Source organism: Thunnus maccoyii, chromosome 13 (assembly GCF_910596095.1).
Source record: "Thunnus maccoyii chromosome 13, fThuMac1.1, whole genome shotgun sequence".
NCBI lineage: Eukaryota > Metazoa > Chordata > Actinopteri > Scombriformes > Scombridae > Thunnus > Thunnus maccoyii.
The window spans coordinates 21,015,547-21,029,903 of record NC_056545.1 but is presented as its reverse complement, the minus strand read 5'-3'; the positions used below and the strand labels follow the sequence as shown (position 1 = coordinate 21,029,903).

General features: G+C 39.8%; 3 protein-coding genes across 3 annotated transcripts; all 3 read left to right on the top strand.

The window, feature by feature from the left end:
- The first annotated feature begins 722 nt into the window (after positions 1–722).
- dpagt1 (dolichyl-phosphate (UDP-N-acetylglucosamine) N-acetylglucosaminephosphotransferase 1 (GlcNAc-1-P transferase)) lies at positions 723–4,929 on the top strand. The gene is made up of 9 exons (XM_042431211.1): positions 723–1,228; positions 1,342–1,462; positions 1,541–1,754; positions 2,132–2,278; positions 2,546–2,630; positions 2,755–2,943; positions 3,052–3,139; positions 3,824–3,979; positions 4,083–4,929. Exons 1-9 carry the CDS (start codon positions 1,074–1,076, stop codon positions 4,146–4,148), a joined length of 1,221 nt encoding a protein of 406 aa, XP_042287145.1. The 5' UTR covers positions 723–1,073; the 3' UTR covers positions 4,149–4,929.
- An 818-nt stretch (positions 4,930–5,747) lies between these two features.
- On the top strand, positions 5,748–10,001 carry LOC121910965 (histone H4 transcription factor). Its single transcript, XM_042432376.1, has 9 exons — positions 5,748–6,182; positions 6,951–7,177; positions 7,353–7,464; positions 7,636–7,788; positions 7,915–7,992; positions 8,421–8,541; positions 8,650–8,788; positions 8,877–9,001; positions 9,090–10,001. The coding sequence occupies exons 1-9, from the start codon at positions 6,023–6,025 to the stop codon at positions 9,442–9,444; spliced, it is 1,470 nt and encodes a 489-aa protein (XP_042288310.1). The 5' UTR covers positions 5,748–6,022; the 3' UTR covers positions 9,445–10,001.
- Positions 10,002–10,091: 90 nt separating this feature from the next.
- Positions 10,092–14,146, top strand: si:ch211-117m20.4 (CUB and sushi domain-containing protein 1). Its single transcript, XM_042432377.1, has 5 exons — positions 10,092–10,927; positions 11,707–11,871; positions 11,952–12,119; positions 12,825–13,025; positions 13,206–14,146. Exons 1-5 carry the CDS (start codon positions 10,825–10,827, stop codon positions 13,217–13,219), a joined length of 651 nt encoding a protein of 216 aa, XP_042288311.1. The 5' UTR covers positions 10,092–10,824; the 3' UTR covers positions 13,220–14,146.
- The last annotated feature ends 211 nt before the right edge of the window (positions 14,147–14,357 follow it).

Below are 14,357 nucleotides of genomic sequence, written 5' to 3'. Positions count from 1 at the left end.
GTTACACATTAATGCATAAGTAAGAATAATCCAATAATAAATAACACTGACCATTTTTCCACTGACACAGCTGAGGCAATGAAACCGATAGTTTATCAAACAGATGAAATGTCATCCGCAGAAGAGGATGTTGGGGCCACTTTTGCAGTGACAGGAAGCTGCCAGTAGTAAGCTACACTGAATGATACTAAATATATATTTAGTGCCACATTTTATTTTTTACTTTATTGAGTACCTGAATGAACATGAAGTACATTACATTACATACATAAGAAATAGGCAGAAAATGAAATACAAATTTGAAGAAGAATACAGAATAAAAATAATGACTAAAAAATAAATACAAAAAACAGAACAACAGAATAGTTAAATAAAGCATAACATAACATAACATAAAAACAATACACTCATTAACATTTAATGGTCTGAAAGTGCTGCTCACATTCTTCATGAAAAACTGAGAGGAGAGGCCTTTTGTTGGCAAATTTACATTTAAGAATATGAAATTTAGCTAAGATAATTATAAGGAAGCTGTGTGTGTCAGGTGAGCTACAAAGATGCAGAGAAATAGTTCTCTTAAAAACATATTCTTGGGAAAAAAGCAAATTATATGCATTTTATGAAAGATTTCTCTTCAATCTCAAAATTGGTGCAAGATTGGATCAACCGGTGGGATGTTTGAGAAACTCTCGCGATATTTTAACCTCGCGAGAGGTCGTCCCTCCGGATTATTTTGAAGACTGTGACCGGAAGTGTCATGTTCTCCTGACACACGGAACTTTATGGTCAAACTGATAGACGTGGAGTTTAGACAGCCAAGTAGTTTACAGATAATAGCATCAACAGCCCGTAATGAGAAATGTTATGGATTACCTGTGTGATGTATGGATGTATTCTTCTTTGACACCGGAGTTACGGAGATGTATGCTGCTCTGAAATGATGGTATGACATGTTTTTACCTCGGTGAAGACAGCCAAAGCTCGTTCATCGATCGCCTGAAAGGGGAACGTCAGATTATCTAGAAACGTGATTTGATCTGTCAGAAACTGACCCACCAAAAAACCCTGCAAACATGTCGCCAGTACCCGTCCTGCCGCTGGTGATCAACTGCTTCATGTCTGTGCTGGGCTGCATGGCCACAATCAAACTCATTCCTGCCTTCAAAGACCATTTCATCTCAGCTAGGCTGTACGGAATGGACCTAAACAAAACAAATAAAAAGGAAGTGTGAGTCATTCTTGTATCTATCTTATGATTTCTTATCCTTCACTGTTTAATAACATGTCAAATTTATGCTACCTTTCTGCCCTAATTCTCGCCTTCTCACCCCTTTTTTGCAGCCCAGAGTCCCAGGGTGTCATCAGTGGGACGGTCTTCCTCATCATCCTCTTCTGCTTCATCCCAGTGCCTTTCCTTAGCTGCTTTGTAGGAGATCAGTGCAAGGGCTTCCCACACAATGAGGTGGCTAGACTGATGTGTAGTAAAACTGTGTGTTTACTCTCAAATATCTAATCTAATCTCGGTGTTGTTTTTGGTCAGTTTGTACAGCTGATAGGCGCACTCTTGGCCATCTGTTGTATGATCTTCCTGGGATTTGCTGATGATGTGCTGAACCTGCGGTGGAGACACAAGCTCCTGCTTCCCACCATGGCTTCCCTGCCACTGCTGATGGTCTATTTTACCAACTTTGGTAACACAGTCATCGTGGTGCCCAAGCCCTTCAGAGCACTACTTGGGCTGCACTTGGATCTGGGTGAGTTGCGTGGTTGTTTAAATTATACATTCATGCATTCATGGGGCTGCAGTCGCAGCAGGGCAATCAAGATAGCCAGATGTCCTCCCAAGTCCCTCCAGGGGGATGCCAAGATGTTCCCATCCCAGATGGGGGATATTTAATCCCTCCAGCGTGTTTTTTTTATCTGGGGTGTCTCTACTAATTTTCAACTGGGAGCCATTGAAAAGTAGTACAGTTGAAATATAAATCATCATAGAAAACAGAGAAGCAGTTGTCTATGATTTTTTTTCCCAATACAGCTGAAACTGCTCGGGGCTTTTCTGAGGAAATTCTGTACCAGTAAATTTGGGAACTGGGACTTTCATGTTCAGTCATTCTTCCTTTTTCTTTGATAGGTATTCTTTACTATGTCTACATGGGAATGCTTGCGGTATTCTGCACAAACGCCATCAACATCCTAGCCGGAATTAACGGCATCGAGTCAGGTCAAGCTCTGTTTATCTCCGGCTCCATCATCGTCTTCAACCTGCTGGAGCTCAGTGGTGTGTGTGGTTTCTCATCAGCATCACAGATCAGTCCATCTGCACTGCAAGTCATGAGTGTATTTGATATTGATATGTTTGTTTCACTTGAAAATCCCTGAAAGAAGTGAAAATACTTTTGAAATAAGTGAGGAATAATCCAACTGCACTGGCAGAATTTGTACTCTTTGAGGAAAAGAATTTTACACTAATATGATACCGCAGGACTAATGTGGACATTTTTGGTTTGACATTGGTTTGTTGTAACTTGGTCGTCTTATTTATCAGGAGATTACCACGATGACCACGTTTTCTCCCTCTACTTCATGATACCCTTCTTCTTCACCACATTAGCACTTTTTTACCACAACTGGTAAGTTTAACCTATTAACATGAGCCAGTTCTATGAAAAATGTTCCCCACATTTGGAAGTGCAGAGGAATATTTGATATGTCTGTTCTTACATTTTTCTCAATTTGCAACCTGTTTTGTCACAGGTACCCCTCATCTGTGTTTGTGGGAGACACTTTCTGCTACTTTGCAGGGATGACCTTTGCTGTAGTCGGCATCTTGGGACACTTCAGCAAAACAATGCTGCTGTTCTTCATTCCTCAAGTGGTTAACTTTGTCTACTCCTTGCCTCAGCTTTTCCACGTCATCCCCTGTCCCAGACACAGACTCCCCAGGTAACCTGCTGCTCATGGACTTCTTCAATCATCCTGTATGCTGTTATGCTCTCTCATTGTTTGTATTTACTTCTTTTTTTTTTCTCCCTATATTACCGACAATAAAAGACTGAATCCAGACACAGGCAAACTGGGGATGAGCTACTCTAAATTCAAAAGAAAGGACCTTTCTAAATTAGGACATCTCATTCTGAGGGTAAAGCTCTTTCTCTTGTGTGTTCTTTTGTTGAATGTACTTGCCCACTACTTTGCTTTTGTCCAGTTTTATTGAGCAAGAACATTTCACTCCAGGGCTTTAATATATATATATATATATATATAATAAAAATGTAATAAGAATTGAATTTAAAATGATATATCAAAGGGAAAAGCAGAAAATCTTCACATTGGAGAAGATGAAACGAGAGAACGTTTGGCAGTTTCACTTGCTAATCGACTTAAAACAATTAATTGATACGGAAATTGTTGTTAATTAATTTTCTGGCTCTTGACTAATCATTTAATCAACTAATTGTCTCTGCTTTATTTCACCCACAACGTTGATGTAAAACACATAGACTGGCCGTGACCATGCAAGGGCCAGCATACAGTATACCCTCAATTCATGACAGCAAGCAGGTAGCAGCATGCCTGGTGGTGCAGATAAACTTTTAACTGTTAATTAGCCTGATAATTATATAGAATTACCTTTTTTGTTGTTGTTATAATTACAATTTGAATTGCTGATAAAATTGTAGATGTGGGAGCGATTTAGAGGCCTGGTACCAGTGCTTGTAGTTTGGTCTACACGTGAAGCAGACAAGTGGCGGACTTCAAGCTGTTATTTGTTATTATGTGTTTATTGGTTGATTAAAAAAAAAAAACCTTTGCTCCTCAACAGGTGGCAGAGTTATTGAAACTGCTAGAAGTGCGAAGGGGCCAAGAGGGAGATGGTGAATTTATTGAGTGCAACAACATGACCTTAATAAATCTTGTACTGAAATTACTCGGCCCCATCCATGAGAGAAACCTCACAGTCATCATGCTCATCATACAGGTAATAACAACACACCTGCTGTACCGAAATCCCCTGGAAGAGTGTTAGTCATTGGAAAATATATGAATGTTTCACCGGGTGCTCATTTCTGTGTCTGTGGCAGGTGATGGGTAGCGCAGTGGCTTTTGGGATCCGTTATCATCTGGTGCGCCTCTTCTACGACGTCTAGACAGCTCTGCAGGAAACCTGAGAGAATACTGACTGAGAAAATATGATATATTTGTGGAACTATTGCACAGGCTCATTGTTCATTCGCCTTTTAATAGATTCCATTACCTCGCTGTTACTTCTCTGCCTCAGACTTTGACCCAGTGCAAAGATTTAAAGTGATATTTCACTTTGGTAGAACATTTTCATGTACCGTGTAAGCATAAACAGCTTCAACAGTTGTGTTTGTTATTCTCCTTCCACCATGTGTTTCATGAATTACAGGCAGGATAATGTAACATTGTCATCTGTGTTCACCCTGAAGGTATATTTTTTTATACTGGGTTTTTGTAAGGATAGTAGAGTAAGTGGGGGTGACTTTCAGTCTTCAGAGCTGCCAACATCAGCTCTTAAATTGTTACTGTTTGATAAGTTTAAGAACTTATAGAAGGGCTCACTCACACTTCATTTTGCATGACTATCAATCCATGCAACATGTGAGTTATCTTTTTTTTCATCCGAATAAACGCACACAGAATGATCATCGTAAACAAAAGCAGTGAAAACATAAGGAAGTCCAAAGACTATCACTGAGAATATCGGTGGAGACAGATAAATAGATGGAATATTAGAGGAAATTGAGGTCTTTGAAAGGTGAAGGGTGTCCCGACTACAATAATTAGAATTGATTGTTTTTAGTTTTCTTGGTATTATTGGATACATATCTGTATTTTTATGACGGATATGTATGTTCCCCAGGGGTTCATCAATGTGAAGTCGAATGCCACTGGACTATTTTGTTTAGGAATGTAACTACAAATGAGAAACGGTGTATTGTTGAGATGGAAGGCTCAAACTGAGAAATAAAGGCTGAGAAAATTAAAATAGAAGATTTGTACCGTCATTGTTATTTGCAGTGGTGGAAGATGGTATTCAGATTCTTAAATAAAAGTAGCAACGCTACTATTAAAAAATACTTCATTACAAATTAGAGTCCTTCACAATCTTACTTAAAATATGAAAGTATTATTAGCTAAATGTGCGTAAGAGTAAAAGCATTTATTTTGCCCAAATCTAAAGGAGTGTTATTATATAATGATAGTATTTGTATGACTATGTCAGCCTGAAATAATAAGGAATTGCAATGCAAAAACATCTGGGTCACACTTTAGTATCTAAATTGAATGGGGATCCTTATCAACAGTGTTAAATGATGCTTTGAATCTTTGATCAAAAACGTGGATATTGGCATATTGTCGATTTTTAAAATACTTAAATATTGGTATGAGCCTCTGAATTCCAGTATCAGTCAGGCTCTGATACTTTATATAGTGTTGGGTATTTTAATCTGTAACACTGTATGAGCTGATTATAACTACTGCCAAATAACTGTGGAGTCAAATGTACCCAATGTACCATGCGCCTCTGAAATGTAGTTGAGCATAAATATAAAGTAGAATAAAATGAAAAGAATCTAATAATTGCACGTACAGTAACTAAGTAAATGTACTTAGTTACTTCCCATTGCAAAAGTGATAAATGGTAAATACTAGATTGGCTGGGAAGGGACGAGAGAGTTTTGCTAATCGTCCCAATCTATCTGGAGGCGGAACAGATTACATCCGGAACCCTGGAATTGGTCCTTGTTTCTGGGGAGACATCTGCACGGAACAGTCAAAGCAACTCCGATGTTTACATGATTTCTGTGTTTCCAAAACAGCCATCAGCAGAGCTGAAGCTCGTATTTAAGTAAGGAGTTGTCTCATTGTATGTTTTTCGTTTATCACAGTCTTCGAGGATATTGATTCAGGGGTTTTATTAGAGCCGGAGAGTGTTGTAAAGACTTCCTGGTAGCATCACGCTGGGTGTAAAACAGACACTACATTTTAGAAAGAGATGCCTCACAACAAACGGATACAGAAGAAAACACTGAAGCTGGAGTGTGAGTGGGGGTCGTGTCAGGAGTCGTTCAGTTTGATGGAAAACTTCTGCAAGCATGCGGAGGGTCACCTTGCTGTGAACATGGCGGAGGAGGACGATGAAGAAGAAGCAGAGGGTGAGATGCTTTCAGTCTTATAATGAACAGTATCTACCTGTGGCTGCTCTAATGTTGGCGTATTTCGTGCTGTAACGAGTAACGTTAATGTGAAGGCGAATAAAGAGCGCAGCCTTGATAGTTGTACATATTTGTACTGCAGCTCATAGGATTGAAATGAAACAATGGCTGAAGTTAAAATGGGTTTTTATGGCCACACAGTTTAAAGGACGACTTCATAATTTTTCATGTCTGTCTTAAAACAATAGTCAGGAGCCCAAATGAACATTGAAATAGGTTTTTCTTGCTGTAATCATCCCTCCTGTTCATACTGACCATTAGAAGATCTCTCCAATGCAGTGATGGGGGCCAAAATCTGCAGTCCTCCCTCTGTGCAAAAATGTATCTGAAGCTAATATGAAGCTTCAGCCATCCAAGTGAGTCAAATCATGAAGATATCTTTCAACATTGCAGTCTTTTTGCTGTCAAAGTCCCTCTTTTTTTTGCTATTTTTGTTACTAAGACTGTAAATGTGCAGATATCCACTTGATGTGACTAACTCAGACTGCTGATTATATTAATTTGTCCAAATTTGACTACAGTTCTACACCTTTCATCAGAAGTGCATCCAAACTCTCCCAAATTAAAGCTTAAAGTTGCCATTTTAACCACAAGTCGTCGCTTAACTTTATATCCAATGTGCTGGAGTACTTTTAGATGATAAACAATAAATATTAACGCATAAATAGAGATGCCCACTCATGTAAACTCTTTGCTTTTTGTGCCAAGAGGAGAGAAACTGTCTCTGGAAAGACTGCGGTTTCTGCTCTGTGGAGGGCCCTGAAGAGGTGCGACGACATCTCTTCTTTCACTGTTACCATACTAAGCTGAAGCAGTTGGGTCAGCAGGTGCTTAACGCCCAGCCGGAGATTGGCAGCTGCTCCATCGGCTACCACAACCGCAACATCATCCCTGAAATTCCAGACAATTTTATCTGCCTCTGGGAGGAATGTGAGGTAAGCTTGGCAGAGGCTGGTGCTGCTGCTAGTGGAGCAAAGAAAACAAACGCCTAAATAAATTCACTTGATTTAACAGTTTGTGAGATTTGGTGGAAAATAATATTAGATGCTAGGCCATTAGGCCACATTTTCTTAAACTCAAACTATTTCTTTCTTTGCATATTTGTCAAAGCAACCGCCGTATGAAAACCCAGAGTGGTTCTACCGCCATGTGGAGATGCATAGCCTGTGTATAGATATACCAGCAGGAGACTGTGAATTCCCAATACGCTGCGGATGGAAAGGTAAGCTATTAAACATGATTGATCTTAATATTATGGTTCAGAAATGTCAGTGTAACTTAAGATTTCACAACAAATTTTCGGTTAAAGAGGTTTAAAAGTCTGGGTAATTTTTGGTGTAATACTGAGGATGTCGGGTCATTGAGTTTAAGTTCTGTGACTGTTCTTCTCCAGATTGCGAAGCCACCGCTAAAGGGCGTCCTAAGCTGCGGGAGCACCTGCGCAGCCACACCCAGGAGAAGGTAGTGGCGTGTCCAGGCTGTGGCGGGATGTACGCCAGCAACACAAAGTTCTTCGACCACATAATTCGACAGAGCGCCATGGAAGGTAAAATGATAGGCTCCAGAGATTCTGACAGCAAGATGAATAGCAATGTGTCTAACTTATTTTGGTTCAACTAACATCTAGTAATTCTTGCTTTGTTTTGTGTGCTTATATTTATGTTTTCTGTAGGTCAGAGGTTCCAGTGTTCTCACTGTTCCAAACGTTTTGCAACAGAAAGACTACTGAGAGACCACATGAGGACCCACGGTCAGTCCGCACATAATAGCTTTATCAGTATTATCAGTTGTTCCCAAAATGTGTAGATTTGTGGGGGGAAAAATAAAGTGAAGCCTTAAAACACTAGACAGCTATTTTGGCATGTTTGAGCTTAATAACTGTAAATCTGGTACAGTTTCAACCTTTCAAAACCATTTTTTAGTATATTTTTTAGAGAGTATAAACTCTCAAGACCTCTCCATCCTGTGATCAGCAATTCCCATTGCAAATAAATCCCTGTTGTCATGGAAAAGTGTCAGGTTTTCCACCATGATTTCTGGGTTTAACAGAAGAATAAGTACTAATAGGCCTTTATAATGTCTATTTTTACCAAATATAATAGACTTTGGTATTGAAGTGAGTGAGGGATTCCTGTTGGATGATTTTTGTCTCATCATTGATTTGTTTCACTGGTACAGTGAGCCACTACAAATGCCCACTGTGTGACATGACTTGTCCATCACCGTCATCACTGCGCAACCATATCAAGTTCCGCCACAGTAACGAGAAGCCATACAGCTGCGACTACTGCGAGTACAGGTATCACATCCTCTGAAGCTGCAGCAATACAAATCAAGATGAACTTGTTAGACAAGCAGCTACATTTATGTTTTCTTAATACTCGCACTCTTGATTTTATTTTCATAGCTGTAAGAATCTGATCGACTTGCGTAAACACCTGGAAACCCACAGCAGCGAGCCGGCATTCCACTGCGACGTTCCTGGCTGTGGCTTCACCTCTCGTACCCTCACCACCATGAAGATTCACCATAAAAAAGAGCATGAGGTGAAAGGGGGTCTCTTTTAAATAATTGTTATCTTGCCCTCAGAGAGGAATTTTTAATGTCATTTATCATCCTCTAATTTTCTTTCAGGGTAATTTTGTAGCTCGCTACAAGTGCCATGTGTGTGGTCAGTGCTTCACCAGGGGCAACAACCTTACTGTCCATCTGCACAAAAAGCACCAATTCAAATGGCCGTCTGGACACCCGAGGTTCAGGTAAGTCTTGAATCAGTCCATCCAGTAATGCTGAATTTGAGATGTGTGGAATGTCACAGCACTGATTGCCTACCTGTCACTCTGCCAGGTACAAGGAGCATGAGGACGGCTTCTTGAGGCTGCAGCTGATTCGCTACGAGAGCGTGGAGCTGACAGAGCAATTGATGAGAGAAAGACAAAATAGGCAGGAGGACGAGGACAATGGCCAGACCGAGGCGGAGGAAGAATCCCCCGGGGCAGCTCTTTCGGAAGTGCAGGTAGAACTGAGAGGGGTGCTGCTGGAGGAGCAGAGGCCTGAGGAGCCGACCGTCAGCACTGAGGAGGGCGGTCAAGAAGAGAGCATGCTGTACGTTCTCACTGGAGGCTTGTCACAGGCAGAGGAGGACACTGTCATGCTGCAACTCCAGGATACTGCTCAGCAGCAAGGAATGCAGATGATTTGAACAGTCTTGCACACACACCCCGTACATGACTGGACACTCTTTAATCCACTGTACTGTTTCTCAGATGCACAGCAAATGTATGAAGAATCTAGTGGAGTTTCTGTGCCTTTAGTGGGGGCTGCACAGAGATGTAGATTAGGTGTAAAACGTCTAAATGAAGGGATGTGTGCTCCATGATGACCCATAAGCCTATATTAGGCAATAAACCAGTTTGTATGTGTTTTGTTTGCTAATGTTGAGCTTGTGTCCAACCTGTTGGCCTGTATTTTTTAAAATATTTTTTCAGTTCATTTATTTTGTCTCGCACTGTAACATCTTCAGACTTACTAATGCTGCACTGCCAAGTGGATGACCATTCTCTGTGAGATGGAGAGGCTGTCCCAAATTCAGAAATACATCAGTCACACCCTTAAAGGTTTGGAATAATGGTTTTACAAGAATTACATGTTCACCAAAATGTCTGGAGCCCAGCAAAGAGAGGCTAACTTATTAGCTTGGAGAGCATGTTTGTTTGTTTTTTATGCTTAATCTACAATTTGAATAAACATCTGACACAATGTTTATAAAAATCACATTTTTTTTACTTATTCAGATGTTTTTAATGTTACATCAAGATCTTTACCAGTACTATGGTGCCCCCTGCTGATATTAGTTGCTCTAGTGCAGCTCTATTGTGTGTTCAATGAATGTTATTCATATATGTTTGGAACTGACTGATCTCTTGGTAGACACATGGTTATTAGGTGACTTTAAACTGAAATTTTTAGTATCTGGTATTATTGATTGATGGTCAGTTACTTTTCATGTATGTGATTTGAAATCTTTCTGCCTAAATGGAAAAACACATCTGGTTGTGTTAATGAAAAGTGTGAACGAGGGCCGACTTTGTTTGGCAGTTTACCCATTCAGTGAAACTTTCCTGCAAAAGATATTTTTCAAAATCCTACTATTTGACTCAAGAAATACATATCAATATCAGTGCAAATGTTCAGACAACAAAAATACTGTTTATCATTACTCTACACCTGACAATAACAATATAACATGATCTTCTCATCCTGTTTTTGCTTTGATTTTCATAAAATTTCTGGTGATTGGGCGACACACCTTCGTTTGAGCTGTGAATCCAGTCACAGAATGATTAGCGGTGTGTAGAAGATTAGGCACCACACGGAGCTTAGTTTAGTGTTACTTACTGCTCTCTGCTTCCTCGTTCTGCAGTCAGTGAACTCAGCTCTACTGGGACGGTTGCTAATGGCTTTATGTCTGTTGACGTTGCGATGATGATGATGTATAGACCGCTGCAGGACAGCAATATGACATAGCCTTAGTTCCCAGATCCATCTGCAGATTTTTCACAGAAACTGATTGCATCAGAAGATGGGAACCATGAGGTTACATCCACTGCTGCTGCTGCTGTTGGTGTTTGGGTCCTTCCAAAGAGCGATTTCTCAGTTTCCTGAAAGGATTGGAGTGGTGGAAGGTAGTGGTAAGACCTCCTATTATGCCAATATGTTTTTCAATCATGCTCTAGTCTTTTTAGTCATGGGACAGAGCTCATTGCATTGTGGGAACAGTTCTTATGGATCCCTACAGTATGTAACAACAATAACATCTTTCTTAATCTTGTAGCCTGAAGTGCATTTTCAGTTTGGGTTTTGCATAGAAAATCCATAAAGATTCCCTCCAGACATATTTTAAGATGTATGTAAAATACTCTACTTTGAATAATAATTTGTGTCTGATATAGTTTTTCTACCAAAAGAATATCTTGTTAAAAAAATGACATCTACTCCTTCTCACTCATTAAAAAATCCAGAAACTATGAATATGCAAATATATTTCATTTCAGAAGCTGCTGGACGCAAGATGTTCCCTTGTTCACTGAAAACTCAATTCTCATTTTATATGCACTGGAGGCTTCAAGTTTCCACATCACATTTGTGTAAATTGATTATTGGACCAGGATTGGTTTCAAAACTGTTTGTGATGTCACAAATCCAATTTTAAGGCCCACCCCTTAAAATTGGATTTTCAGTAATCACAGACAAACTTTCCACTTTCAGCAGATGAAGGTGAAAACAGTCTTCTAGTGTCAAACTCTGCACAGTGAAGCTCAAACATCCAACTGAAGGAACAAGAAGAAACATTTTTGAGTGGAGGGAAACTTTAAGAACCATTATTGTTTTATTGATTATATGGGTGTTTGTGATTTGTCCTGTTCAAGTGTTTGAAAAAGCTAATTCAAATGTTTTACTGTAGGTGAGACGGAATGGATTCCCGAACCGGATTTCATAGACGACATGTATTGGTCTGGGACAGCGCCTCTTTGTTATGGAGGCTGTAAGTCTCTCCACCAGGAGCTGAGGAGAGATCGCTGTGGGGACTCAAGCTGCTGCTGGCTCGGCTACAAGTCCCTGTGCAGAGGTAAGACTTGGACTGCAACAATGTCTGACATGAATGGAGCTTTGTACCATGCTTTGCATTGTCTTTCCCCTGTATGGCAGTGAACTGTGGGAGGCCAGACGTGGACTATAATGGAGTAGTGTATGGTAATGACTGGTGGGTGGGCTCTGTGGTGAGGTACGCCTGTCGTCCTGGCTTCATGCTGGTGGGAAACCCCACCAGATTTTGCCAGCCTAATGGCCTGTGGACCCCGAAACCTACCTGCCTCCGTGAGTAAACGCAATACCACATTAAATCACACAAAGATTTTATGGTAACACTTTATGATACGGGTACAAATCATATTCGTAAGTAATGCTTAACTATGCGTGACTCAAATTAGACAAAATAGACCCCATATTTTTGACACACTTACATAGTGGGTGGAACTTAGTTGTTTTTTTGTTTTTTTTGTATTTGTGTTGTTGTTGAATGCAGCCGAGTCAAAATCATCTAGCAGGTACTAATTGACAAATTAGATGAGAATCATGTGTTTAAGCTCAACAGAAGTGTTGTAGGGCTACACAATAAACTGACAACTGAGTGTCTGTTGTCATAGAGATATGAAGCTTTTTTTCTAGAGAGGCTGAACTAATGCATGGTCCTGAAATAAACTTTTATATAAGAGGAATTCAGCTAATTTGCATTCGCATATCAAGTAATGTATGAAGTAACTGTGAATTAACATTTCTTAACTGATGATCTATCATAAGTGTGAACTAATCACATAAAGTCATAGTGGCTTGATCATTTGTTAATGGTCAGCAACAGGGATTTATGATACACCCTGCATTAATTCATGCATTAAATCATCATGAGTCATTATTTAAGCATTACTCAAGTTTATGATTTGTACCTTTATTATAAAGCGTTACTGATTTTATCATCTCTGCCCTGTCAGCTCATCATTTGATTTCACTTTGCCTGTCTCGTAGGAATGTGTCAGCGGGGACGCATTGAAATCAGTGAGAAGGAGCTGAACGGGACCTGCAACTCCACCTGCGCGTACAAGAGCTACTTCGGCCCCCCCAAACAGGGCTGCACTCTGATAGACAACTGCAAGAAGAAGGACACCGGCTGGAAGCGGTTCTTTGCACAGTGTGTCCCTTGCATTTGTGACTGCGCTTTATCATGTGGTGAGTAGCTTCCACACCACACTCTCAGGTATAAATGACCGCCTTTTTTTTTAACTGATGCAATGTTGTCTCAGTGCAAACTTGACAGTGGTTGATCATTGCTTTAAACTTGAATTTGCTGTTTTTCTTTGAGGGATTCCCTGCAAAGAACATAACATTTTTGTCTCTTTTTATTTTTAGTAACTACAGGCTAAAACATGGAGAAAAAACACATTGACTGTACAATGAGACATCAAATGAAGAAAGATATGGACAGCTCGTACACCACAGAGCCACACTATGTTTCATCTGCTTCATCTGTTGTGTGGACAACTCAATAGACAAAAATCTGGATGTTTGAGGACATTAATTTAATCTTTCTGGCACTCTAAATCTAATGATTTCTCCTTGGCTTTTATATAAAGGATAATACTCCATGATCAGGAGACTTCGGTGCCTCACGTTCAAATCCCTCTGAGTCAGTGGTGAATTATGAGCAAAGCAGAACTGCAAAGTTCAGTTAATCTCTGTGTGATAAAGGGTAAAGAGATAGAAAAGAAAAGTGAGGTGAATTTTACTCAGCTAAAAAAGGGTCAAATAGTTAAATACTTAAAATGAAAATAGTCAACCTCAAGTGCCACGTGGTGAATTTGATTTTTAATAAAAAGCTCATTTTCAGTAAGCAAATTATTGTTCACAAGACAGCACTTGGTAGCTCAGGCACCTTTTTCTGAATTAATTCGGTGCTAAATATGATTTTATGTCACCAGGTCAGATCACCAGGAGCATAACACAAACTCTTTTAACATGTGTGTCTGTAAACATGTTTATGTTTCTGAGGGACAGGTAGAAAGAAAGATGAACATAAGGAGAGTGGGAAGTGAAACCGCTGAGATTAGTGTCTCTGCCTCATCGCTCCTCCTCTCAGTCCATCTGTCCTGGAAGGAGCTGAAACCTTAATCTTGTTAGAAAGGGAGGAGCTTTGGCAGGAAGGTCAGGGGTCAGTGTTAACACGGAGAATGTGGTACACCTTATACACAGATTGATTTTTCAGTAGTATGCTATGTATATTTTTTACATTTAAATTATTATGACAAATGGCCCAAAATATCTAATTTTGTTTGAAAATTAAATCTTTACTTTCATATAGATGGAATTTATTACTGTGAAACTATGTCTGCATTTGAATGGAATAAAAATAAAGAAAACACTGCTGCTCCACCTGAACAACTTCAACAGAAATAGTTTCTCTGGATGTTTAAATGTGTCACAGTGTTTAAAACCATGACACATTTAAGCCCTTGACACTTTCATGAAATGAACCTCTACCAGCTTATTTTTTTTTAATCCAGC

Excerpts from the sequence above, each read along its gene's own strand:
- si:ch211-117m20.4 (XM_042432377.1), top strand. The coding sequence starts at position 10,825 with ATGGGAACCATGAGGTTACATCCACTGCTGCTGCTGCTGTTGGTGTTT. Across the intron at positions 10,928-11,706 it reads AAGGATTGGAGTGGTGGAAG|GTGAGACGGAATGGATTCCC; the intron begins GTAGTGGTAAGA and ends GTTTTACTGTAG. Across the intron at positions 12,120-12,824 it reads CCCGAAACCTACCTGCCTCC|GAATGTGTCAGCGGGGACGC; the intron begins GTGAGTAAACGC and ends CCTGTCTCGTAG.
- LOC121910965 (XM_042432376.1), top strand. The coding sequence starts at position 6,023 with ATGCCTCACAACAAACGGATACAGAAGAAAACACTGAAGCTGGAGTGT. Across the intron at positions 7,789-7,914 it reads TCGACAGAGCGCCATGGAAG|GTCAGAGGTTCCAGTGTTCT; the intron begins GTAAAATGATAG and ends TGTTTTCTGTAG. Across the intron at positions 8,789-8,876 it reads ACCATAAAAAAGAGCATGAG|GGTAATTTTGTAGCTCGCTA; the intron begins GTGAAAGGGGGT and ends ATTTTCTTTCAG.
- dpagt1 (XM_042431211.1), top strand. The coding sequence starts at position 1,074 with ATGTCGCCAGTACCCGTCCTGCCGCTGGTGATCAACTGCTTCATGTCT. Across the intron at positions 1,229-1,341 it reads AAAACAAATAAAAAGGAAGT|CCCAGAGTCCCAGGGTGTCA; the intron begins GTGAGTCATTCT and ends CCTTTTTTGCAG. Across the intron at positions 3,980-4,082 it reads TCATCATGCTCATCATACAG|GTGATGGGTAGCGCAGTGGC; the intron begins GTAATAACAACA and ends TGTCTGTGGCAG.